The sequence below is a fragment of the Sceloporus undulatus genome, chromosome 5 (assembly GCF_019175285.1).
Source record: "Sceloporus undulatus isolate JIND9_A2432 ecotype Alabama chromosome 5, SceUnd_v1.1, whole genome shotgun sequence".
Lineage (NCBI taxonomy): Eukaryota > Metazoa > Chordata > Lepidosauria > Squamata > Phrynosomatidae > Sceloporus > Sceloporus undulatus.
In genome coordinates this window covers 29,522,327-29,549,294 of record NC_056526.1, presented here as the reverse complement: position 1 = coordinate 29,549,294, position 26,968 = coordinate 29,522,327, and the positions used below count along the sequence as shown (strand labels likewise).

The 26,968-nt window shown below is 37.4% G+C and overlaps 1 protein-coding gene across 2 annotated transcripts in view; it reads right to left on the bottom strand.

Annotated features, from left to right (window-relative positions):
* Positions 1–502: 502 nt before the first annotated feature.
* Positions 503–26,968, bottom strand: part of POLR3B (RNA polymerase III subunit B) — an 80,842-nt gene continuing 54,376 nt past the window's right edge. For both annotated transcript variants that reach the window (XM_042467611.1, XM_042467612.1), the window contains 7 exons: positions 26,759–26,876; positions 24,855–24,997; positions 16,151–16,254; positions 14,364–14,530; positions 9,830–9,943; positions 8,936–9,109; positions 503–1,150 (listed from right to left, as the gene is read on the bottom strand). In XM_042467611.1, coding sequence (XP_042323545.1) covers positions 1,021–1,150; positions 8,936–9,109; positions 9,830–9,943; positions 14,364–14,530; positions 16,151–16,254; positions 24,855–24,997; positions 26,759–26,876 — 950 coding nt within the window. In that variant the 3' untranslated portion in view covers positions 503–1,020. The remainder of the gene's footprint in view (positions 1,151–8,935; positions 9,110–9,829; positions 9,944–14,363; positions 14,531–16,150; positions 16,255–24,854; positions 24,998–26,758; positions 26,877–26,968) is intronic.

Genomic DNA, 26,968 nt, shown 5'->3' with positions numbered 1-26,968 from the left:
AGTGATTTAGGAGAGAGGTCTGCTTCAGTGCCCATTTAAGTATCAGAAACACTGAGAATCCCTGGTATTATGCAATAGTGTTTCAGTAACACTCCTTAAAATATTGCATCTGAACAGGTTTTGGGGGTAGGAAGGAAATTCTCTTCTTATGGACAACATTCTCTTCCTGAGTGGTTTTGACAACATGGAAGTTTAGAGACTGGCTTAAAAAAAGAAACTGCATTAGATCAGCTTTCCTTACCCTGGCGGACTCCATGCTGCCTGGAGATTATGGGAATTCTTGTTTAGCACAGCTGGAAGACGTTGTGTTGGAAAAGGCTATCTTATATACTTCTGTCAATGATCTAAGTATAGAATATCCCACATACAGGAGAATGTATTTTCATGACATGTCACTTTATCATCATTATCTATTAAAATTGCAAAAAATTTAGGTCATTTAATATTGCTATGTCAAAGTAATTTAAGACAGGGTTAGATAACAAGGAACAAACTAGAAAAATATACTTGGAATTTTTTATTCATGTTCCCATTTATGGTCACTAATATTTTTTGGAAAAAAAATGATACACAATGGAGAAATAGCAGTTAGCCAACAGTATGCTTCCATTAAAACTGTTCAGTTAACGCCCCCCCCCCCCCACCGTTTCCACTGACCTCAATACTGTTTTAGCACTCAACATTTGTGCATGTATTTAGGTGGCCTGTTGAGAAAGGAAGCAATCCATTGAATGTGGATGATCATCAGTACTTCCCTGCCTGCATTTCAAGGGGAACCTTAGCTTGCAGAGTCACAGTGTCCTGGTGAATGGGTATCTCATACTGCCACAGATAAACACAGCCAGAGTCTTTGCAGCAGTGGCTTCTAATGTTCTCTTCAGCACTGTATCCCAGTCAAAGAAGGAAGAGAAAACCAACAGGGAATTAGGGACTTATTGGTCTAAGCACCTCTGTTGTCATTTAAGATCATTCCCAATTATGTTTCCACTTGTTCTTTTGTCTCTTTATTCCTCAGATCATTTATTCATTGTACTTGGCCAATTTTAATCTGGGTATAATGTTCATAGACTGTAGTTCTTGGAATAAAAGTTTACAGGCATATGGTATGCGCAGGGAAGACACATGACAAGATGACTTGCAGTAATGGCACCTAAAGGAAAGAAAAATAAGATTAATGCCCATTTCTTTTCTTTTTTTTAAGAGAAAAATATATTTATACTTTATTCAGCACTTTTTACTGACCTTTGCCCAAAGGGTTTCCAGCATTGGAAAACAATAAAAGCAATTTCATACAGCTTTAAGTTTATCTCAACCAAACCAGTTAAAAAGTAGTTATGACATAAAAGTTACAGGGCTGGCCAGAGGTAGGGAGTCATAGGACTTGGGATCCAACCTGATCTTTCTCATTTCCCAAAATGAACCCCCAAATGATCACATCCCTTTCTCCACAAAACAATATTATGTAATGATTTGCCAACCTTTTTAATATCATTTTTGCAACAGTAAGTGGTTGAACTGCCTCTTCTAAGACTTAGTAACTAAGCTAAAAATAAAAGACATTTTTAGGCCAATCCTTTTGGTTTTGGCTCCATTCAACTCTGGAATACAGCAACTGGTGAACTTCTCTGAAATAGAATTCATCACTCAGGCTGAAGAAGGTTCCATACCCTTAGAGACACCCATCTCCCATAACTGCTTCAATTGTTTTCAGAAATGATGTACAAGTGAGGGCCTAAGGACTGGATTTATTTAACAGCCCTAAAACACTAGTAACCCATAAGGCTGAATATGGTTCAAGTAGCACTCATGCTTTCTCTGACTCTGCAGTTTGTAAGAAATTGGAAGTTACAAAGTTGTCTTTTCTTAAGGCAGCCTTATCCTACAAATTCCCCCCCCCCATGCCACCATGTGACTTTACAGGAATATTTCTAAAATTATTGTTGGAGACAGAATGCCATGTTAACTTATGTCAATCAGAAAGCTACTTGTTGGATTAATGAAATTCATATTACAACAGGTATATGTATACCTAACATTCCTTGGATGTTACCTGATTTGCACAAATGTATTTTTGGCATTAGATCACGTCTTTAGAATTTGCCCTTCCAAGAGATTTAAACCAGGCAGCCTACCAAATACATTTCAAACCTTCAACTTTAATGGCCTAAAAATCATATAAACACACTCAAAAGTATTTTTACCTATAAGGAGAACAAAAGAGGCAGACAAGTAGTAGCTTAAAATAGGTATATCTTCAAGACTGGGTTTAGGTCTGAAATGTCCCTTGAGTGTACTGTGTCAAGGGGCACCTTGAACCTAGAGTTAGTCTTGAAGACACACCTAAATTCTTGAGATAGCACTTTGCTGACCAATGAACTGCCATTTAAATTTTCTCACAATGACTCAGAGAGAAGCTCCAATTTATCTTGTCTCATGTTCAGTGGTACACTGGAACTGCAGCTCCTATTCATATCATGCTCAGTGGGACACTGGGTCAAGGGCAGATGACAGCGGTTGGTCTTGCCAGGCTACTGGTGTCCAAGAGGTTGCCTGACAATACTAGGGGTTAATGTGGCTTTTGGCTGCTATAAATGAGGTACCCCATTATGCCATCCTTTCAGTGCAAAAAGATGTCTGCAAATATTTATTTCAAATGCAAAAAGGTAAATATGGCAATCTATTACTGGGTCAATTCTAGTCTACAAGGAAGGATGATTTTGTAAGAAATACTTCTCTTTCCCCCACCCAATGTCCACCGCAGGCTAACCTGCCATAAATGTTTAATGCAAACATTTGTGCTGACATAGTGCCTCCCTATGTTCTATGTGAGCCTCTCTAACAGTCTTGTATTACCAAGGAAACACCCAGTCAGCAGCACAGAAATGTTAATTGTGGTATTCCAATTTAGAATAAGATTCCTCTCAATCTGTTTTGTGAGTTCAACCAATGGCCCAACCTGTACTTGTTGGAGCAGAGAGGCGAGACAACAATACAATGAAACACACACACATGGACATGTGCGCACGTACAATTAACAGGTTTTCTTGAAAATGCTTGCCCAAAGGCAAAGAACTACAGTCCATTAATTCAGCTACACCATGGCTTCATGATCGAACATATAGTTTAAGGATTTTTTAAAATAAAGTCTTAAAGGGGCAGAGTGTGGCTTGGATTTTTGTTACTCTTTACCCAATTCTGTGAGATTAGGATTTTTGTCCCATTTAGCATCACATTCAGACAGCTGCAGGACTTCCTTGCTCAAGGGTTTACTTCTAGTGTCACAAACAGGGAATTGTAGCAGCAAAGCTCATGAGCGCAAGGCCTGCTCCTTTTTTTTTTAAACTGAAGGTAAGGAATCTGAGTTAAAGTAGCAAATGTCCAGACAACTTCCAAAATGGCAGTTCTTTTGGATTTTATGATAGTTTAGTATGCCACAAAAGCACAGCATTAAACACAGGACTCCTCTGCTTTTGAAGTACATAGAAGCAGCATCCTATTGCCTAACCAATAAATGTTTGCATGGCACACTGAGAATATGTGACAAAAAGAGGCAACTTGAAGGATAATCATCGAAAGTGATCTGCTGCTGTTATGTGCTCCCAGGTTAAGGCAGCCAGATCCATGTTTTGTGGCATGGTTTTGTCAAAGGAGGTGTGCCATGACCTTCCTCTGAGGCTTGCCCAAAGTCACCAAGTGGGTTTCCATAGCTGAGCAGGGATTTGAACACTAGTCTTCCAGAGCCTTAGTCCAAAACTTAGACCACTACACCATGTTGGCTTTCACAGAGTGTGCTACTTGGAAGAAGCCAAACGTTTCTCCTTATACTATTATATTAATAAAGACATTTTAAAAAAAAACACCACAACCTAAGACCAATGTCAATGTCCAGCAACTGAAATGCAATTAAATTCTGGAAGATGTACAGATCCAAATGTGTAGAGGAAGAGATTACAATATATGGGGTTACAATTAGATATGGGGACTGGGAGTTGTGCCAAACGTTTCATGCAAATTAAGATGCTTTACAAATCTATAAAACAAGATTTCTGATGAATTAAATTACATTAGAATTCCATGATATTTATAGTCTTGGCTGAAGAGCGGGGCATAAATAATAATAATAATAATAATAATAATTATTATTATTATTATTATTATTATTATTATTATTATTATTATTAGCCATAATATCTGCTTCTCCCATTTAACATATAAGCTTGCTGAAATCTACAGCTCCAAGAAGCTTGACACTCCTAGCAACTACACAAGGAGTAAATGCACTTTTAAATTATTAAAAGAAAAACTATACAATCAAACTTTAAAGAACTATTTTTAAAAAAGTTAAAATATAAACTATTAAACACACACACAAACATATCCCAGCACCACAAACAGAAAAATCCAGTACATTGGGATGGGCCTTGTACAATCAGTCACCAAAGGCCTGTCAAAACAGGCCTTCACCTGTCTGTGAAAAGGAAGTAGGGAAGATGCTAGTCTAACCTCCTATCATATTGAATGAAGTTCCAGAGCCTGGGAGAAGCCATTGAGAAAGCCCTGTCTTGTGATCCTACTAGATGTGAGAGTGGTGTGACAGAGAGCCCTCCACAACAGATCTCAAAGCATAGGCAGGTTCGTAAGGGAGAATGCAGTCTTTCAAATCACTTGGGCCTACCATAGCTGTACAGGGTTTTACAAGTCAAAGCCTGCACTTGCGCATTATAGTAATGCAACCAGGAGATAACTAAAGCATGTGTCACTGTGGCCTTATCCGATGCCTCAAGAACTGGGCACAGCTGGTACACAAGCCTTAACTATGCCAATGCACTCCTAGACACTGCTGAAATCTAAGTGTCCAGACTCCAGGTTAAACCCAGGACACCCAAGATACAGACATGCATCTTCAGGGAAGTGTAACCCCATCCAGCACAGGCTGAATCCCTGTTCACTGATTTGCCTTTTGACTGACCAGGAGTACCTCTTTCTTGTCCCAGTTAAGTTTCAATTTGTTTGCTCTCATACAGACCATTACCATTATCAGGCACTAGTTTAGGACCTAAACAGCTTCCTTCGCTTGTGGTGAAAAGGAGATATAGATTCGGGTGTGATCTGCATACTGATAGCAAAAAATTCCAAACTACAAGCAACCTCTCCCAGCAGTTTCACATATATGTTAAATAGTATGGGGGAGAGAATGGAGCCCTGAGGGACCCCACAGGCCAATGGCCAAGGGGTCAAACAAGAGTTCCCCAGCACCACATTCGGGGTTCACTTCTCCAGAAAAGAACAAATCCATTGTAAAATAAGAGCTCACAAGTTCCATCCCAGCAAGGCAGGCCTGAAAGATATCATGGTTGATGGTATTGAAAGTTGTTGAGAGGTCTAGAACAGATGTCCAACAAAGACACACTCCCCACATCTAGTTCCCAGCATAGGTCATCCACCAAGGCAACCAAAGCCATCTCCATCCCACTGCTAGGACTGAAGCCAGATTGAAATGGATCTACATAATCCACCTCATCCAAAAACCACTGGAGCTGGAAGGTGACCACATGCTCCCAGCTCTGTTACTGTGCCTGTCCTTGGGATACCACTCCTAATTCCATTAAAGTTACCACTCCTAGTTCCATCAAAATTATTATTCATGATAAATTTACATTAGAAATGCTGTCTGTTTTCCATTTGATAGCCATATACACAATTCATAGAGACAGATTCCCTCTCCATCCTCTGTGTTGCTTTCAGAGCCATGTGTTGCAACAGGCTTGTTTATACAGCAATTCTTCACTAAAGCTGGAATTACTGGCAAAGACCATTTCAGAGGTCTTGTGCTGCTGTAATTGCCTAGTTTCTATTGTGTTGCTCATTAAAGGGCTGGTTGGCTTCCACTATTGACAGAGAGCACACAATCACCTAATAACTGGATAAGATACCCAATTAAAGGCTATGCTTCCCTACTGGACATTGTAAGGCCAGAATTACACCCCTTAAATACTATTTCAGCATATATATGTGTGTGTGTGTAGTGTATATAGTGTAATTCACTAAGTTTAAACAGGTTTTGTATAATTCAACAAACTCAGTTGCAAAATGTCATCTTCAGGCATTTTTTGACTGTTTAATCAACAATTTTTCCTATAGAAAGTAAACATTGCTATGCTTGGTAGCTTTCTGCCTAATTAGAAAATGATTTCTTTCCCTATTAAAGTACAACAACAGAAACAACTGTTAGAACGGCACCATTTTCTTCTTTTTCAAAAAAATCAAGTTTTGAACTATTACTATTGTGAATATTTATGTCTGTAAACCAAAAGTACTGTCTACATAAGGATCCAAACTTAGATATTCAGAGGATACTGCTTCCTTGCATATATCCTTCGATGACTCTTCTTCACTTTTACACTCTTGTTGGCCAGTATAACTATACCAGTGTAGGCAGTGGTGGAGCAATGATGGTGGCAGCAGGAATAAAATGTTTGAGGGTGAAGTGATGATACAGGGGGAAAGCAGACAAAGCTGCCATATTAGCTCCCAAACTGCATAGGTGCTGGCTGAGCTGTTTTCTCTCCTGATGGTGACAGATTTCTTTGCTTTCCCCTTGCAAAAGGAGCACCAGTCTAAACCACAAAAAGATTTCAGCCTCTCTTTACTTATATACCATATTAGCATAGTTTTTCTAGGTAGAAAACATAGGCTATCTGGTTTGGAACTGACTAGTGGTAGTGGTGGTACACAATGGCACCAATCTCTGATAACACTTTTATTTGCCATCTGCAGGCCCGCAAAAGGAATCCCACCCAAGCACATTGCACATCCCTTATGAAAGGTCAAAAACAGAAAGATAGGGTTTCTAACATAGTAAAACGGGCATGTTGCATCTTCCCACAGTATATTACTCACTGACGATGTTTACTTATTCTAGTCTGCACTACAGTGCCCTGGCTTGGCTAGATGACCAGGTGAAGATACCTGCAGACAGAGAGGATCCAAATCCAGCAAAGCAAGATCTGAACTACAGCAGCTGAGATCATAAGAAAACTGGCTGGGCTCAGTCCTTTCTGAAGCTCTACCCCTGTAGGATGCTAGCTGTGATGGAAAGCTAGCACCCACAGATATTTCTATATCCTGTTTCAGCAGGGGAAAAGGACTAAAGAAGGTGGGGGTTGGAAAGAGCCATACTCAGGCTTGAAAGGTATAGGTGGGGTGATCAGTGGCTCACAACGTATTTTCTTGGGGTGCTATTCAGCTTCTGAGACTAAGAATGTGATGTGATCTATTCTCCTTCTTTCAACTACCTTTGAACTCTTAAATTCCCTACACACTTGCCCTCTCTCTGTAGGGTTTCTTCCCAGACAAAGTGATGTTCATAACCCTATCAAACACTGCATGATTTGGCAAAACCAGTGCTGGCAGGTGCTTTCCATCACAGTGGGGTAGTGAATAAATAATAAATAAATAAATAAAAACTTTATTTATATACCACCTTTCCTGTAGATCAAAGTGGTTTACAATATAGTGGGTAAGTGACACATGTCACAATACAGAACAATAAAATACCTCATTAGTTACAATTCACAGTTTCATAAAATCTGAGCCATATCGCGACCATTAAAACCAACAGTTATGGGGGAAGTTCCTAATCTAAACAGAATCGGGAGGGTATGCTACTTGAAAAAGTAGTCGTATAACTTTAGGTTTTGGTCTGAACTTTAAGAAGTGATCCCAGATTCGGATCTCTATCCCCAAAACAGGCTCATAGTACGTTGGATAATTTTTTAAAAGAAGGTACTAAAACCAGACATGAAATCCATCAGTTGATACTGGCCAATTCTATTGCAGAAACCTCCTGCCTCAACAGTGGCAATTTTTATAGACAATTTATTCCATATGGGTAGTTTGATTCTTTGAATTGAAAGATCATCATTTTTAACCTTAAAGGGTTTGAAACTGCATACAATTTTTAAGGACATGCAGACAAACAGGAGCCACACATTTGCCCAGTATAAAGAACACTCCTTAAGTCCTTTCTGAACTATCTGAAGATAAAAAAGTTGAAGAACTCTGCATACAAGTGAAAAGCACTGGGACTACTTGATTCTGCAAACTACATTTGGAAAAAGAAAAAAGTCCTCCTCTTTCCCACCCCCATCTCTGTTACATCCGCTTTCTTTACTTTTGCTCTGCAAGACTCCAAGCAACTGAACAAAAGGTATAGTTCCATGAAGTTCTTTTGCCAGCCTTTTCAGTGTGGTCTAATTTGGATCTTAGATGAGAAAAGGACATTGACACAGCTGGTCTTCTCTCTTCTGAAAACACGGCGATAAGTCAGCCATTTGTAACATGGATGATACACGCAATCACATCTTTGTCTCAGTTCCTACACTCAGCTGATGAACCCTTTTTGTTTGTCTACGTTTAGACAGTGGATTTTATTTTTTTTAAACTAAAGGGAGCTGGAAGATCTCCAGAGAAGTAGATAATCTTCTGCCAAAAACTCAGGGGAGAGTCCAGTTGCCTTTTAAATGATTTTTGTCCTATAAAGACATAATCCAGCAGCTCTACAGGAACTATAAAAACTTTACTAAAACCCTGAGGAGAAGGACTTTAAATAATCTTTGAGAATTGATGTGTAACAAAAACACAGATCAATCCTGGAAGAAATTATTTTTTTAAATGCTGGTAAAGAGATTTACTTATTCTGGCCCCACATTAGAAATATCCTCCATTTATTATGTAATCAAAATCCAAGGACAAATGTGTGAAAAGGACCATGAAATATGTTATGAATATATACAAATAATATCATAAAGTATATAATATGTATGCATTTGTCAACAGAAATCTTCAACTGAGATAAAAATAATCTAAATACACACATGCACACATATACACACAAAGTAAAAAAATGAAATGCTAAATAAACTTGTCTGCTTACCAGCCAGAATATCCTAGCAATCCACATTGGCCACACACATCCACTTCAAATGCATCACTAGAAATCATAAGTCTCTCCAGCAGGAGCATGCTTGCTCCATAGCCTATCAGGCAATCTCTTTCCATCTCTCCTAGACGTAAACCTCCATCACGGGATCGGCCTTCTGTGGGTTGCCTTTGAAATGAACAGGTAGATTTACTCATTGTTATCAGAAATGGAATCACTCATGAAACCAATCAGAGCATTGCAAAGGAGTTAATATCTGGTATGCCTGCTCCTGCAAGTCTATGCTCCGGCCAAAGGTCTAGACTGCAGTCAATATAAACAAACTGTTAGAGAAGAAAAATAATATCTAAGCATATAGTAATATTTAAATGACCCTCAAGGAATGAGGCTGACATTCACTCTTGCAAGGAGAGGCATGCAGGACCTTTTTAAAACACTCAGAAATTGTACACAAAATGTTCATTAGAGGCTCTTGCTTGGGTCAGTGTGGTTCAATGGTTACAGAGCTGGACTGAGACTTGGGGAATCCAGGGTTTAGTCCCCACTGAGTCATGAAATTCATTAGCTGTTTTGGGTCCCATATGGCAGAAAAGTGGAATACAGTATGAACTAAATGAGTGAAGTCACTGACACTTAGCTGAAGCTTCCTCATAGGACTGTTTTGAGAACAAACTTAAGATAACACAAAAATATTGCCATATGGCTTCAAATCAATTGTTTGCATTTTTCAAGCCACAGTTGGAAGAGGAGATGCATTAAAACTCTATGCAGAATTGTGCATAGGTCTAATGTCTCAGCACAGCTAAGAAATGGAATTAATTTGAAGACAAAACCCAATTCACAGTTGCCTTTTAGATACTGTGCATTTGGGTTCCTGCTTTAGCATACCTGGTAAGGACAGCTCTGGGCCCTCGAGCTCTTGCATGCATCTTATCCAACACCATGTGCTTCAGCTTCTGATAATACACAGGTCCAAAATAGATATAGGCTTCTAACGGCTCCCTGAAAAGCGGAAAAAGCAAAAGCGATTTCTTTTAGAGACATCAATATGTTGTTTCAGCAGCTAATTCAACAAAGAATCCTGTGGCATCTTAATGTCTAACAAAACACATAAATGTTTTTAGGAACCAAACCCTATCTCTTAATTACAAGATGGGGCTAGGAACTAGATCAAAATTATTTAAATAAGCAAAGCAGTATGATTTAAACCATTAGTTTAAATTAAGTTTCTCACTGATACTCTCCCTCATATAATTTCTAAACAATGGTGCAAACCTGACCATCAATTAATGTTTTTGTCTTTTTAAATTATGTTTTAGGTGTGTTTTAAAATGTTTTAATGTTGCATTTTAAACAGAATTTTTTCCCCCTCAAACTTTTGTACTAATAGTTTTTTTTAGTTGTACTGTACTTTGTTTTCATTTGCTGTAACCCACATGCTTTGAGAAAAGCAGGGTATAAATCAAATTAATAATAGTAAATGTGAATTTACACTATGTATTATTTACAGTTTCTTCTTAGGCTTTACATACATTTGTTGTAGTGTACATTTTTCATGCTTTTGGCTTATTTATATTAAAAAATCTATATAAGGTGTTTCTTCTGCTTAGCAACCATAACAGCTTCTGTGATTAAGTATGAAATATAGAAATCTGTATACTGGACAGTTTTGTCTTCTTTTGCTTCACTGTGGCTTGGACCCCGAAATGTAGCAAACAGTCAAGAAAAATGGAATGCCTATGACTGTTATATAGAAGTAAAGTATCTTAGTTACTAGGGAAACTAGAGTAGTTTGTTTTCATCAGGTGGAAACAAAATGCCTGTCTCTGGTATGTATGAGTGTGGATCTTAAAGATTTACTTCAGATCTGGCTTGATTTCCCCAGAATAAGCAACTATTCTTGCATATTTGATTCAATTCCGCGCCAAAGAAAAATAAAAAAGTTATCAACCATTTTATTTTAAAATATTAAAACAACCCTCAAATATTTACAGCCACTTTTAATCACTATCAATAGGAAGTACAAAGATTTTGGTTCTGAATCAGTGTTCAGACTCATGTTGTTGTTAACTTCTGTCAAGTCAACTTCAGCTTATGGCAACCATTTGAATGACAGCTCTTACAAACGCAGAGTCAAGACTTCTCTGACTGAGGGCCAAAACAGACAGACCGGAACGGGTGGCTTGATGCAACCACATGCCGCAGCCCCAATCTGACTTTTGCTGGCCCAAAAAGAAGCGGCAGAAAGCCACTCCTTTTTGAGCTGGCAAAAAGCTGGCTTTTCCACCACCGCTGCAGCTTTGCGGTGCTCCTGAGGCATATAAACACTGTGCCACTAGAGTGTTGCAAAGCTGCCCATCGTGTGGTTGGGTGGGTAGCTTTATGGCAGCTTCCTGCCTGCTTGGGGGTATGCGTCGTCTAAATGTCCCCAAACCGCTGGGAAGCCGCTGCAAAGGGGCCATCTGTTTCGCCCCTCATTCTGCTGTTGTTGACTACCTTCGATCTCGACTCATGGTGACCCTGTGAATTAGATATCTCCAAGCCCCCTATCTCACACTGTTCTTCTCAGGTTTTGTAGATTCAGGCCCGTCATAATTGAGTCTAGCCATCTGGTGTGCAACCTCTCTCTCTTTCTACCCTTCCTAGCATTATTGTTTTTTCTAATGAGTCATGCCTTCTCATGAGGTGGCCACCGTATTCTCAGCACTCTTCTCCAGCTGATTTTCTTCTTACCTGTTTTCTTCACTGTCCAGCTCTCACATCCATACATAGTGTTGTGGAATACAATGGATTGAATGATTCTAACTTTAGTGCTCAGTTGTATATCTTTACTCTTTTGAATCTTGTCTAGTTCTTTCATGGCTACCCTTCCCTTTCCTAATCTTCTTCTGTTTTCTTGACTGCGGTCTCCATTCTGATCACAGTTTGATCCAAGGTACAGGAAATCTTTATTTCTATTTCCTCAAGTCTAGTTTAAATTTATGTAGATCTGTGTTATTATTTTTGGTTTTTTAATGTTCAGTAACAAGCCTGCCTTTGCACTTTCTTCTTTGACCTTCCTTAGTAATTGTTACAAGTCTATGATGTTTTCCGCTAGTAGTACGGTGTCATCTGCATATTGTGGATTGTTGATATTCCTTCCTCCTATCTCCATTCCTCCTTCTTCTAAGTATAAACCTGCTTTTTATATGATTATGATTATTATTTCTGCATAAAAGTTTAACAAGTAGCATGACATAATGCAGCCTTGCCTGACCCCTTTCCCAACTGGGACTATGCTGATTTTCTTCTGGAATTACTTGGTGTGTCCTATTTGCGATTGTATGTTTGCTATGTTGTTCCTAGTGCATCTGCCTTTCCTGAACCCTACTTGTACCTCTAGGATTTCTCTCTCCATATATGACTGGAATCTATGTTCCAGACTTTTGAGCATAATTTCATCCATCCACCTACTTTTCTGACTAGCCTTTTCTGTCTTTTCTAGTGAGTGATGTGTTCTCATATGTCCAAAGTGTAACGGTCTCAGCTTAGTCATCTTGGCTTATAGGGAGAGTTCAGGCTTGATTTGCTCTTTGATCCATTTTCTTTTTGGCAGTCCATGATATCCACAGAACTCTCCTCTAGCACCACATTTCAAATGAGTTGATTCTCTTCCTATGGATTTTCTTCAATGTCCAGTTTTTTCAACCATACACAGAAATTGGGGATATGATGGCACAGATAATCTGGATCTTGGTATTCAGTAATATAATGATATATTTGATTTACACCTGATTCAAATCCAACTGCCTCAAAAGGCTGTCTGACCACAACTACAATGTTTCCTGACTCAATTAATCTTGGTATGAATAAGTGCTAGTAGACAACACTTCCCATCAAGATTCATATTTGGAAATGATGAAATTTGTTCTGCATTTTCACAATAGAAATACCTGGCAAGAATTTTAATGTTGTCACTAAAGCAAAGGGCCAGAAGCTGGGGAGAACAGAAGGAAAGGAAGTGAAGAAAATGCACGACAGATGATGGAGCACAGTACATTACAAATAGAATGAATGGAGGCAAGATAATTTAACTTCCTTAAATCTTTGTTTCTGCAGTTAAAAAGTAGGGGGGGGGGTCTGCAAGTCTCTTTCCTCCTATCTGTGCTCTATAATCACAGAAGCTTCTCCCCATCTCATTCAGCTCAATGGAGTAGTATGTATTGCACTGATGTAAATGCAGCAGCTGGAATATCCTGCAACTGATGGAAGCAGGAGGAGATAGCACCCCCATCAAAGAATAACTTGAAAACTACTGATCTAACCCTAGGTATTAAATGCAGAAAAGCTTCAAGAGAGCTACTTCTGCAGCCAAGATTCCAAGTTATGAGTGCGTTTCCCTAAATCATCCCCTTAAGTCAATTCAGTTTCATAAGCTTGACATGCTGAGCTGCTCTTGAATTCTCAGCAGATATGCTTATGAAACCATTGCTGTGTGTTACAGTTCTCCTTACAATGACTTACAAGAGCATTCCTGAGACTGAAAACAATTATAAGCTGGAGTGCAGCAACTTTAGTCATCCTATCAAACATACTTATTTATTAATTTTTTTAAAAAAATCTGACTGTTTATCGGAGGTCTCAGGGTGGCAGACAGATAAAAAAAATAAAGAATATAAATATGTCTAAATTAAAATAAACAAACAATTTAAGCAACGTAATCAAATTAGAGATATTAAAAATACGCTAGTGGGCATGGAGAAAAAAATCCCTCCCTCATAAATTTCTTCACAGGACTTTGTTCAAATCTTAGCTATTTCCTTTCTATCCTTAATCTGGATTGCAAACCAGATTTAGGGTAAGAAAGTAATTTATAAAAGAATATAAACCAACAGATGGAAAAAGTTAGTGGACTGCTATATGTTGGTGATGGGGTGGGGAAGTAGAAAGGTAGGATTAAGATACATTTTTAAAATGCAGACGTGTTGGGCCATATGGCCTTGTCCTGTTCTTAAGCCATCTCATATTCCTTTGAACTTCACATCTCTGAAGACAGGAAGATCAACACAGCAGGAAGTTAACAGATCAGCCAACTATGCCAGACTGACTCCATAATAAGCAAAAGCCGCTCACAAAAACTCCCAATTGACAAGCACCTGCTTCTACTACTATATTTCACACTACTGTATTTAATTTCATTCCAAGAATACATAGAACTTCTGCCAAACCTCCTTAGAACACTGCTCTCTCTCTCTTTAAAATCACACTGTAAGAATCTAGCTCTTTAATTTTATCTGATGTCTTAAGGAATTAAAAATTGTATGTGCCAATTTACTTTTAATTTGAAAACACATGGATTAATAGTACTATTATGTATTATAGTAAAAAAGAAAAAACAAATGATGAAGACCAGAGAAACATACATTCCAGCCCAATCACTTACCCAGTAATGCCAGATGTTACATAGTCCTTCCCCAAGTAGTTATAGCCATAACGAATAAGATCTTCACACACATCTTTAACTTTACTGCCCCCAAATGCTGTTCCGTAGTGAAATCTGCCATCTAGGACACCAGCTTTTCCTGCCAGAAGTTCAATTAGTTTCCCTACCTGTAAAATAGAAAACAGAGAGACATTGACAAATCTTTTAGTTGTTTGGAGACTATTGCTACCTTTATCTGTCTAAATTACAAACAGAAAGAAATGAAAAGAATGAACAAAACTATCCCACTAGGTGTGCCCTGCCTTTAAGTGTATGTAAAATATCTCTTTAGATCCTAGTCAGAAATCCCAAGCTGCAGACTAAACTTGTGTGTTCTTCTCTCTCTCTCTCTCTCTCTCAGTGATCCTCTGCAATCCCCCAGCAGCTGCACCATATTGTCACTGTATGTCTGTAGTATGCAGCAGCAGCACAAAAACCATTTAAAAAACAAAACAAAACCAAGATATGTGGAAAACATACATCTTGCTTGAAAGTAGAATAATACTTCTGGGAGCAACATTACAAGGGAGTAAGTCAGGCAAGGAGCTGCAGCGTTAGGGTGAGTGACATGACACGCACAGCCACATGTGGTTCCTTGATCAACTGAAATGAAAGTACAGTGCCCATCTCCAACTTCAGGCCTCCAGAATGTGATAAGCTACAATTCCAGTGAGGACTATCAATGACATGATTGGAGATTATGGGAGATCCACCCTCACAAATCTAAATGGTGCTAAACTGGGTAAGGTTTATCTTGAGCAGGGTGAGCAAAGTGTAGCCCCAGAGTCACATGTGGCTCCCAAATATGTTTTTGTGGCCCTTGACACCTTCAGAATTCCCAAACTGATATTATTTTGCCAAAAAAAAAAAAATTAAAAAAAGAAAGAAAGAAAGAGAGAGAGAGAGAGAGAGAGAGAGAGAGAGAAGAAAAGAAAAGAGGCTGAATTGCTTGTTCGGAAAGTCCCCATGTGCAACAAATTACTTTTAAAATAGGTTTGAAGGTCTCCTAGTATTACAAAAGTAGACTTGTAGTCACGTCAGGGTTTTTTTTTTTTGGGGGGGGGTAGTCTATGTGGTCCTTAGGGGAATCCTGGGATGCAAAATTGCCCCCCAGACCTGCTGCCATTGCCCATCTCTGATCTAGAAGATGCAGGTAATAACAAACTTGGAAACAGCCATTTGATGTAAGCCTATCACTTTGTACATACAGGGCACAATTCATCATTCCTCAGCAGGCAGAGGACAGGCAATATATGCAAAGGCTACATAACCAATTACTAGCAAGTTTATCTTCAGTTATATTGGCATCCCTTATGTTTTCCACAGGTTTCTGATTAGAAATAACTGCGTACAGCATGAGGAAGATGTACATTATTGAACATGGAAATGTTATTACTTTCTCAACCTGAAACTCTCAGAATCCAGTGGCCACAATGGTTGAGGGATTCTGGGGGTTACAGTCCAGAAAAGTAACCTTTTCAAGTTGTAGAACAGTGTAAATGTCCTTAAAAATGAGAAACATGAAGTATCTATGGGAATCGTTACCACATCAGCCACCATCTGTCTTTTCAGGAGAGAAGAGCCTTTCAAAATACTTAACTTCCTTCCCACTCTCCTCTATGAAGAATAGGGTACAGTGTGAAAGTTATCATTTATTCACAGAAAAACATCTTTACAAAAATGAAGTCCTAAAATTTTGGAAATGCAGTTAAGATGAAATGCCATTGTAAAAGGGTAGTATTACAAACCGTCATCCGTGATGGGAAGCCATGGGGATTCATAATAATATCAGGACAGATTCCCGTATCACAAAATGGCATGTCCTCCTGAGGAACAATCAATCCACAAACTCCTGGAATACAGGATATATGCCAAATAAGCAATTCATGTTACACATCCAGTAATTATTATACTACTCCCTAATGGAAAATCCCTACATTGTTACATAATTATCCTATTAAAAATACTATCCTGCTATATGTATACAAGGTAATTCTGTTTTTTATTTAAAAAAATAGTTTTAACTTTTTAAAAAAATGATAGTTTATACTGACAAAAACATCTACTGTTCACTTAACAAACAAAATATGACTAGGCACATGAAATGACTGTTAAACATAATGAGAAAGAATAGAATAAGATAAGTATAGTGCAAGAAGAACAGAACTTCCATTTCTATAAAATTCATTTTATTTTTAAATAGGGATTCTGCACTCCCAAATACCATCTCAAATGTGTTGTTCAAGCCACAAAAATCATTTTAATAATTTATTTCCTTAAGAAAAAAATACAATAGACCTACATTAACATTTTAAATGTAACTTTTACGTATAATATCATATAATACAATATACTTTATTGGTGTGTGTGTATATATACACACACACACACAGTGTAGGTCAGTTCAAATTTACACATTTCTCCCTATTAGGAAATAATTTGGTTGCACTGGTATGAAAGGGCACCTGTAAACCAAAAATTAAATCTGTGCTAACTTAAAATTACTTTAGGCGCTGAAACCCTTTTATATGCCAAGACGGTTCCCATAGCAGACAGGCACTGTGTTGTTTGTTTTGTTTGAAAGTGAATGATAAAAGATCCATGAAATCGACACAGAAAAGCAGAACAGCAGAAAGAACCGAGGCCTCTCCATCATAGCAGCTTCTACCCTTTGCTGACTTGTATAACAATGGAATCGAGACGTCCAACTGCAGATCTAACACAGCTGTGCATTTCATTAGATGAAGAGCACTAGTGACACAAGTAAATAATTAACTTATTCTGGTCCGCTGACTGTGCTTATGAGACCAGTCATAGCTGACAGATTTTAATACAAGTTAAACACAAAGAGAGCATAATGAGATTAGACGTTAAAACAAAATATTTAGACGGATTCTGAGGAGGAGGAAATCACACTACTCCCAACAGGCAATTTTAAAAGTCTGTATTTTTTTTTAAAAAAATAGTTACAATTCTTAATCTTAACAAAAAAAAAAATTAAACAGTTTTAATAATAAGGCCTAGTTGTGGTGTGGGGACTGTAAGCAGTCCTGAACTATACAGTATGGAAGAAATACAACTGTATATTTGCAAGACTTTTTCATCCCAAGTGAAAAGTAATTATGTTTAATCATTTTCAGCTGGGAATTTCTCTATTAATCAATTCCTGTTCTTTTAAAAATTTGTCCTACATAGGATCATACATTTAAGGTTAATGGTATTTTAGGACAAAACCAGAAACAATTGGCACATTGGAAATACTGTTTCTAGAGCCATGTTTTAAGATTCATTCCATGAGTCTAAATGTGTACAGGGCCAAAGGAGCAATATAGTCTGTAGATAAAAACTTTCAAAAAGTATTACAGTTTTAGAGTGCTATTTTGTACACTTTTACTTAAGAAAATATCTTTCAAATAAACACTACTTATTTTCAAATATACATGCCTAGGATTAAGCTTTAAGTCTTATTTAAATGTATATTCCATTTAGTTATTCAACTCTCTAGGCAGTAAAAACACATCTATATTAGTTAGAACGCAATCCTATATATGTAGTCCTATGTACAATCAAAGTATAGTAAAGGCCCATTGAACTCACTGACATTCAGTGAAACTCAGTGGGGTTTTCTTTGAAGAGACAAATATAGATTTGTACTGTACAGTACAAGTCCAGTATATTCAATTAAGCCATTAAAAAAATTCTCATGGAGCCCAAGATAGCTCAGTATTCCTAAAACACTGAAATTGTGAAATATTGTATATACTCATGTATAAGTCAAGAAATTTTAGTCAAAATATTAACTCAAAACCTGGATCAACTTATCCATGGGTCAATGTAAGTACAGTGGACCCTTGTTATATGCTGGGGTTTGGTTCCAAGATCTCCCGGGGATAACAAAAATCCGTGGATGCTCAAGTCCCATTAAATATAATGACATAGCAAAATGGTATCACTCATAAAAATTGGGAAATCAAGGTTTGATATTTGAAATGTATACTTTTTTTGAACATTTTCAAACCGTGGATGCTTGAATCCATGTATAAGAAATCAGTGTATAAGAAGGGCCAACTGTACTGTATTTTACCTCTTATTTAAAAAGGAACCATCCCCTGGTAAAAGGCAAAGTATAATTTGTCCTGGAAGCACTGACCCCTGCTCTATTCTCTCATCCATCCAGCCTTAGTATGAGCACAGTTATGTCTGCTGGAATTTTGGAGGTTCTTTGGCATTGTTTTCCTTTGCTTCGTCCTTTAGATCTTTTGTTTACATCATATGGATAAGATTTTGCTCCTCCTGCTAGATTTGTTTGATGGCCTTTCCTGTATAAGACTGCAGTACAAGAAAGAAGCTCCCACATTACTGCAGCTACATGTGGGAAATGTCAGTGGGAGGTCACCTGAAGCAAGACCATTTCAGATTACAGTCATCCCTCCATATTTGCGGATTTGATATTTGCAGATTTGATTATTCACAGATTTGATTCGTATGTTCTCTCTAGGACTGTCTAGGTCCTCCAGTGCAACTCTGTGGTCAACTTTAACTAAAAGTTGCAATGAAAGACCATTTGTAGCTACTCCATTGGCATTCTATGGTCAGTGTATGTTGGACATTGACCATAGATATGGCTGGTACAGACACGATGCCAGCATGAAAAGTAGTCAAACCAGGTGGATGCACAGCTTCATGGTTAGCTGTGTAATTCAGGCTGCCAACACACCATGCTCTCTTACCAAATAACAAATACTTACGCTTAAAGGAATAAATGCATTGACAAACAATAGAACTCCACCTAACCCATCTCCTGCAACTTTGTGCATCTTTCTGCAATAAGAATTTCTTTCAAAAGTTTGCTAAAAGGATACTGAACCATTCCAAGTGCAAATAAAACAAGTAAGAAAAGTAAAATCTTCCAGTAAGTGAGCTCTGATATTCTGTCTTAACTCAAATTGTGAACCACCTTGGGTACTATAGTAGAGAAAAGGTAGAATTATATATGTAAACAACAACAACCACACATATAAAATACAATACAACATTTGGCACTATAGCAACTGCACTGTGTTGACACAGCAGTTAAAACTAGTACAGTACTAGGTTAAAGGTAGCTTTAAAAAATTGTGCAAGAAGTTGAATTTCAGGTTAAACAACTGGGGTTGTTACGGAACACAGATGACAAACCTATGTATTCTCTATGGCAGTGCTACTCAAAGGGGAGACTCATGGACTCATACTGCTTTCTGAGCAATTGGCTGCCATTCCCTAGTGAGTTTCCAAGAAAGGTAAAACAACTGTAGCAATAGGGACAATTTAACAACAGGCACAAATATGCTACCAGTCCCAAATACAGGAGAAAAATGGTCAGTTCTCAACCTCAGATAGCTTGAGATGCACTGCTCTATGTTAGTGTAAGATCAAAAGAACAAAAAGAGTAAACAAAATCTGTCTCTTTAAAGATAAAGATATCAGGCACCATCAACTTTTAATAAATTTGCCCATTCCATCTCGTTAGGAAGAAGCAATAGCAGCAGCACAAAACACACACCTGTTTTATCAGTATAAAATACCAGCAAAACCTAGAACTGTTATTAATTTATAATATTTTATCCTAGATTAATTGTAGGTTGCTGCTTTTCTTGGAAGACTCCCAGACAGTTAGGATATTATTTAAATTTTTGAATTACATGAGCCAGTATGGTGAGTCTTGAACTACTGAATTTGTTCCTTACAGTTTATGGAAAAGCACGTGTTGTGAGGATAATATTTAAAGAACCTTGTAAGAAGATGCTAACTGAGAACCTGTTTGACTGGAACTCTGCATCTGTTAGGTTACAGTTTTCAAGACTAGTGAATTAAGAGGTATTACAGTGCTTTTATATGTGTTCTGAAGAGTTCTGTACTTTTTTAATGTGTAAAAATCCAATATTTGTGTCATTTATAGCTGAATGTGATGCTTTCATAACTGCGAAAATCCATAGTACTGGGCCATCAAACAAATCTAGCAGGAGGAGCAAAATCTTATCCATAAGACACTTTCCATAATGGTAAAGCTCTTAAGGTTCAGAAAGGATAAATAATCCTACTATGTTTAAAAACCTGATTAAATTCTGCAATATACAGAGTATATGCCAGGCCACAGCCAAAGATCAGAAACAAGAGCTATAGTGCCCTACCAGTTTCTGTTGGAGAGATTAAAAATGGAACTTGCTACTCAGAGCCTTGTTCTACATATTTAGTGAGTGATTAAAACTTTATTTATCCAAATGCTACCAGGCAGGACCTTTCATTACACCAAATACATCTTGTGTCTTCTAAGTTATATCTTATGCCTGTGTTAAGAACATGTTTTACAGTTAAGAATGATCTCAAAATATATGGCAATGCTTCTAATTATAAGATTTTCAATATACAACCATTAGATTTTTCTAATGACTGATAAATGTCACATTGGATTAAGAGCTCTGCATATTCTGCGTTTTAAACTTTCACCAGTTAAGAACAGCAGAAAACTATGTGGGAAACCCAGTTTATTACTATAGCTGAATAAATTTTTCAAAAGTACAGCAGACATCACACAATCTTAGCGCATATGCTTTACCCAAACATTCATAACTGTAAAATAACAAAAATTGTTAGTTTTGATCTGTTGCTATCATATCACCTCCTGAATCCCATTTGACATAAAGATGAACTGGATTAAACTTAACAGATAAATAATACATAAGCAAACTTGATTAGCTTCATTATTAAAACCATTCTAAATTAGAGGTGTTAGAAGACAATACAGCTTGTACACTGGTTTCCCATGAGCTGCTGAATGGTCTGATGTGATAAATTTGCATAGTCTGAAGCACACAAAGAGCTGATTAACTGAAACCCTTACAATGCTCCTGAAAGCAGCTATGGTAAAACAATAACCATAGGAACTTTACAAAATACACATAGCAGAATGATTCAAGACTTTTACAAAAAAATGTGCATATGAGGTTTTCTTAAAAGACTTGTACTACGTGGAACCTTAAATGGGAAATTTTTATTCTGTCATATAAACTACCCATAATTTGTGAGAAGGGGGGAGTGAAGGGGGAAAGATTTACTGAAAAGGGTCAGAAGGTTACCTGTTTGCTATTTGAGTTAAAATGCTTACTTGACTCTTAGAACAGCAAGTTAAGCAGAAGTGTGTTTTTAAAAAATAAGTTAGGAAGTTGGGAATTGTATATGACCATTTAATCTGAGTTTACTTTAACTAAAAAATAATGAATGACAATGAGATGAATATTTTTTGTTTCATTTTAATTCTATATACTTTTGGAGAGCTGTTGGAAAAGGGTAGATTAGTTATCAAACAAACAATTAAATGAAAAAACTACACTCTTGGGTGACTTTTTGATGTAATTAAAGTATCTCTTCTACTCACTTTCACCTTTCTTTGCAACTATTAGAGATAAAGTTCCTAAGTTACTTAATACTTAAAAGAACTTACTGCAATTTTCACAAGAAAGCTTAAAACTCTGTAGCTACATATAGTTAAACAAAAAGCCTAGACATAGCAGAATTATGAAGTGACAAGATTCAAAACAATAATGATTTTGTCTTGCATTTAGACATCTGATGGGTAGCAACTATAGCCAAGGCCTTCTCTGTAGTGGCTTTTTTCTGGTTAGGTCATTGCCAATTATTATAAAGGAGGTGAAGACTGTAATTTGCACAAGGGCTCTTTTGGTCTCACCCATTATGCATGATTTTAATTAATACTACTGCATTAGTATAAGTTTAATGTGATTTAATTGTATTTTACGTTTGCAATCCTATACATACTTATCATGGATTAAGAACCCTTGAACTCAATGAGAATTGCTTCTGATATGCACGGGAGTGTGAATTCAACTAGATGGTTTTATGTAATTTGCTTTGGGACCTACTAGTGAACACCACAGGATAAAAATAAAAGAAATGGGATCTTTAGATGTATTAAACAGCCACCATGTACAGTCACCCCTCCGTTTTCACAGATTTGGTATCTGCGTCCCTCAGAAATACGCGAGGGGCAAACAGAGGGTGACACAATGAGGCATGCGCGCAGGAGTGCACCGCCATTGGAATCAACAGGGACTCCAATATCAACAATTTTCCAATTTTGTGGGTCCCCCCCCAAAACAGATCCCCGTGAAAATGGGGGGCGACTGTATTTGTTCAACATTTCCTGCATGGAAGGGGGTTGGACTGGATGGCCCTTGTGGTCTCTTCCAACTCTATCTACTTTCTTGTCTTCCATAGTCAGTTTTGTAAAAACTAGTTTTAACACAATATATTAATGAGCTAATGCTGGAGAAGTCAGGGCCTTTAGAGTTAATAGATATTACAAACAATGTATTCATATTCTGTACTACAATGAGTGTGCCATGGAATTTTGTTTTCCTAAATACATCTATGAATTTAAAGGCATTTATTTCCTTGTTTTCAGAGGTACCTTTAGTATAGCTACTTCAAGAAACGTTTAAGCCTTTATCTGGGATCTGTAGCTATTATAACAGCCTCTGTTTGCCATTTCAATCCTTCTTGCTTAAATACAGTTCTTCCACTTCAGGAATACTGCTCAGTGTTGCTGCTTAGTTCTGTGATCTGCAAGACCTTTGTTGGAGGTGTTAATCCTTTTTCACATGAGAGAATGAGAAACGTTTTTTCAGAGAAGTGATATATTGCCTTTTTCACATCAAAGGAGGCTAACTTTAGCCCTTGACTGGGACTTCTACAGAAGCAAGAGGAAATCTGGAAATATAATGATCTAGGAAATATGGAAGTCAGAACTTCTGTTTCTCCTAGGCCTCTCTGGAAGCAAGCAATGATTTCAGCTCTGAAGAATTTGAAAAAGGAAGCGTGGCAGCTTCCTGTGCTTTTTAGAATTTGAAGGCAGATATCTGATGAAAGCCAACTCTTTATATGAAGACATCAATATTATCTCAAATGGATCTTGATTTGCCATTAACTCTCCAAAAGAATGCAAGGTGTTCCTTGTGAAGTGTCAAGGATTCCTGTCTTCCTGAAATAATCCAAAGCACAACAATGGGATGCCTCAACATATATCACCAGTACTGAAAAGAGTAATAAATGAAGTCTTCTTAAATCTGAATTTTGGAAAACAAATGGCATTTTCAGACATATCTGAAGTCTCGACTCAGGCTTGCATCCTTCCGAGGTCGCTAAAATGAGTACCCAGACTGTTGGGGGCAAATTAGCTTGTTTGCTAATTAGCTTACTTGCTGTTCACTGCTATGATCTTTGGAATAGCGGTATATAAATAAAACAAATTATTATTATTATTATTATTATTATTATTATTATTATTATTATTATGCTTTGAAATTATTGCTAAACACCTAAGGGAGCATTTTCTCAACTTTCTATTCATCAGGAAAACATCTTCCAAAATGATTTATCTTCTCTGGAAATTATGGTGGTGCACGTGTTTCTGGGGTTTTTGTCAGTATGTACATAGTTTACCTGGGGCACTCACAGGTGCTATGAAAATTCACTGTCTACTCACAGAAAGTGAAAGCAAAACCCAGAATGTACTCAATGATCCTCCATGGCTGCATGTTTTAGAGGATGTTTAGGAGCTGTGGGAAAAACTTTGAGAGGACCTTAAGACTAATCTTCTAAGGTCAATGGGTTCAGCCTGTAGGAAGCTGTATATAGGTTAAACATTAGAAGGAGGTAAATAATCATATAGATTAGTTAATGCAACAAAATATGCTTCCAAAGGATGCTGTGTTGCTTCCTGCCTTAAACCTGAGGAGGAGGAGCAACAGCTGGACAAACATTTCTTGGGGATGTTTCCAGCCTAGTTAAGTGTTTTACAGATTCCAGTTCCATGGCTATATGATTAACATATTCAGCATGCACACCATGAGAAGAAATGAAGAAAATGTATAGGTTTCATTCTTGCTCATTCTTGATTCTTTAACTGAAGGTTCACCTTAAAACACAGATTCCAAAAACCTTTAGAAATGTGTCACATACAATTGTGTCCAATTATGCACATAATAATAACAAAGACTTGAACATTTGTGTCTACAATATGCAGCATGTGAATATACCCAATATTACTTTTATATAAAAACAAACAATTTCCAATCTTAGTACCTAGTACTGTATTTAGTATCTTCTTTTGTTGAGCTTTAAAATTCTATAATTGCAGCAGTCATTGCTCACATCATTAGGATTTGTTGCTGTAGATAGAAGTTCAGATGGCATTCACTGATACATTTTTAAGAATTATGAGTATGTGACTGAAGAGTCAGATTGTCACCTCTATACACAGAAGAAGTTTATATAAATATACATGTACATTAATTACAGTACAGTAAAGTGCGTCTTGCACTATTCCAGGAATATCTGTGAAAATGTTTCAATAATGCTTAAATATTTAAAACCTAACAATTTTATAAGGTATACCTTTTTGCCCATGACGACTGCTAAATTTGTCTCCAATTTCTGGACGTCTAGTTTGTCTTAGCAATATTTTTATCAAAAATGCATCCTCTGCATTTGAAGATATCATGACTTTTTCAATATATGAATCAGTTGCACCTTTGTAACTAATTAAAGAGAGAAAAATATATATTCAGTTAATACAAGTACATTAGTTATGGTAAGTTGTCTGCAGAGGACACCAGCTTGCATGATTTCTGTTTAAGAGGCAAATTACGACTTTTTTATATTGAAACATATTGCTAAACATTGGATTTTTAAATAGAAAGTAAATTTTAAGAACAAGAATGGGAATGAATGACTAAGGGGGCAACTGTATCACTAATGAGCTTGAAAATAACAAAGAATATTAAAAGAATGAGACTTGAGTTGTAACACAGATCTTTTATGTTATATGGGTGCTTTTCTGCTACGTTAAGAAAAAGTTAATTGCACCTAAACAGTCCTGTCATACCTGGAGAAGTTATGCACATACTGTTAAGTTTTCATGACTTTTTTCATAGCATTGAGCCTTTCAGAAATGCACCAAGTATGTCTTTTTGCTGCACTTGATTTAAGAGAGAACGAAACTGCATATGAGATTAACCTTCATCTTTAAAAGAGTGTTTTTAAGCCTGATACTTTTATTTTGAATGAAAATCAGACAGGTTAGACCTTACCCTGAGAGGAGCTCCTGAGAAGAGGCATATACCTTCTTGGGCTTATGATTTTGTTTTTCCTTCAGATACAGGAAAGGCTATTTTAAACACACAAACACACACACACACACACACACAGTTACTTTGCACCAAGTGTGGGTAACATGTTGCCATATATGGGCCCCCCAGCTCCTGATTCACCCAGGACTCCTCCCTTAACCACTGCCAGCCAATTTGGAGATGCAGTGGTAGTCTGTTTCTTAAAGCAAGAATTGTGCTTCTGAAAGCCTCTAAAACAAGGCAGAAGGTCTTGCTTTATCAAATGGTGCTTTTAAAAAACATTTTTTAAAAACACGAGTGAGCTTTTTTTCCCAGCAAGTGAGCACCTTGCAGAAGTTTCTAAGGATCAAATCTGGCTCCCAGACCTGCTGAATTTTGCTGTCTGGCCTACACCAGACATAGTATGGTTAAGAGAGCTAATTTCATGTTTCCATGCAATAGTTTTGCTCCATCCCATTTTCCTCAAAAAAACAAAAAAACACTCATTTAATTATGCTGTTTTCATAGGAGAAATTGTTTGATGCTTCCCTCATTCCCTGAAAGACAGAAGGGGAAGATGGTTGCAAGGTAAAGTTCTTCACCTGCCTTCCTCTTTTCCTCCATCTGCCTACCTGTCATCACTGCTAGGTGTGGAAAAAGGTAGCATGGCAGAGGTCACTAACAAGCTCATCCTTCTCTGCCCTGTCCAGCCATCAGTCTGACTAGTACCAAAAAATATGCCAGCTTCCATAGCAGATCTCAGTGTTAGCTGCAATGGTAGGCAACTAACACTAACAGTGTTAGGTACAAAGTGGGCAAGAAGGCGAAGTAAGGGAAGAAGAGGGGGAGGGAGGGAGGGAGGAAGAGGGATCTGTCATGCTGTTTTTTACCTTTCTGTTTTCCAGGCAGTGAGAGCAGTAGCACTTTTAGGTTGGAAAACAGTGTAATGAAATATGGATTTGTTTGGTGAAAAGAGTGGGTATAAAATGAGGCTTGATTGTTGCAGATGCCATAGTTTGCTACTAAATTTTTTTGGCAAATGATAGCAGCACTTTTTCTTGGGGGAGAATAGGGTTATTTAAATTTTATTTCAGAGGGGAGATTGAGGGAGACTGGTGTAGCACAAAACAGGGCTTGGGGAGAACTGCATCCTCTAGAGTTTTTAAAATAAAGTATGATGGCAGGACATACGTTACAGGAACATCTTTATATTGTGGTTGCTGGGGTACGCTGCTCCCTTCCAGAGGGGTCTGTGTCACAGTTGGCATTGATTTATTCACAAGCACCTGTTTGTTTTCTACTTTTTCACCTGTAAATACATGGGAAGAAGACTGATTTCATATTTCATGTAACACTGGTCAGCAGTATGAAGCATTTGTAAAACTTTTCAAATGTTGGAAA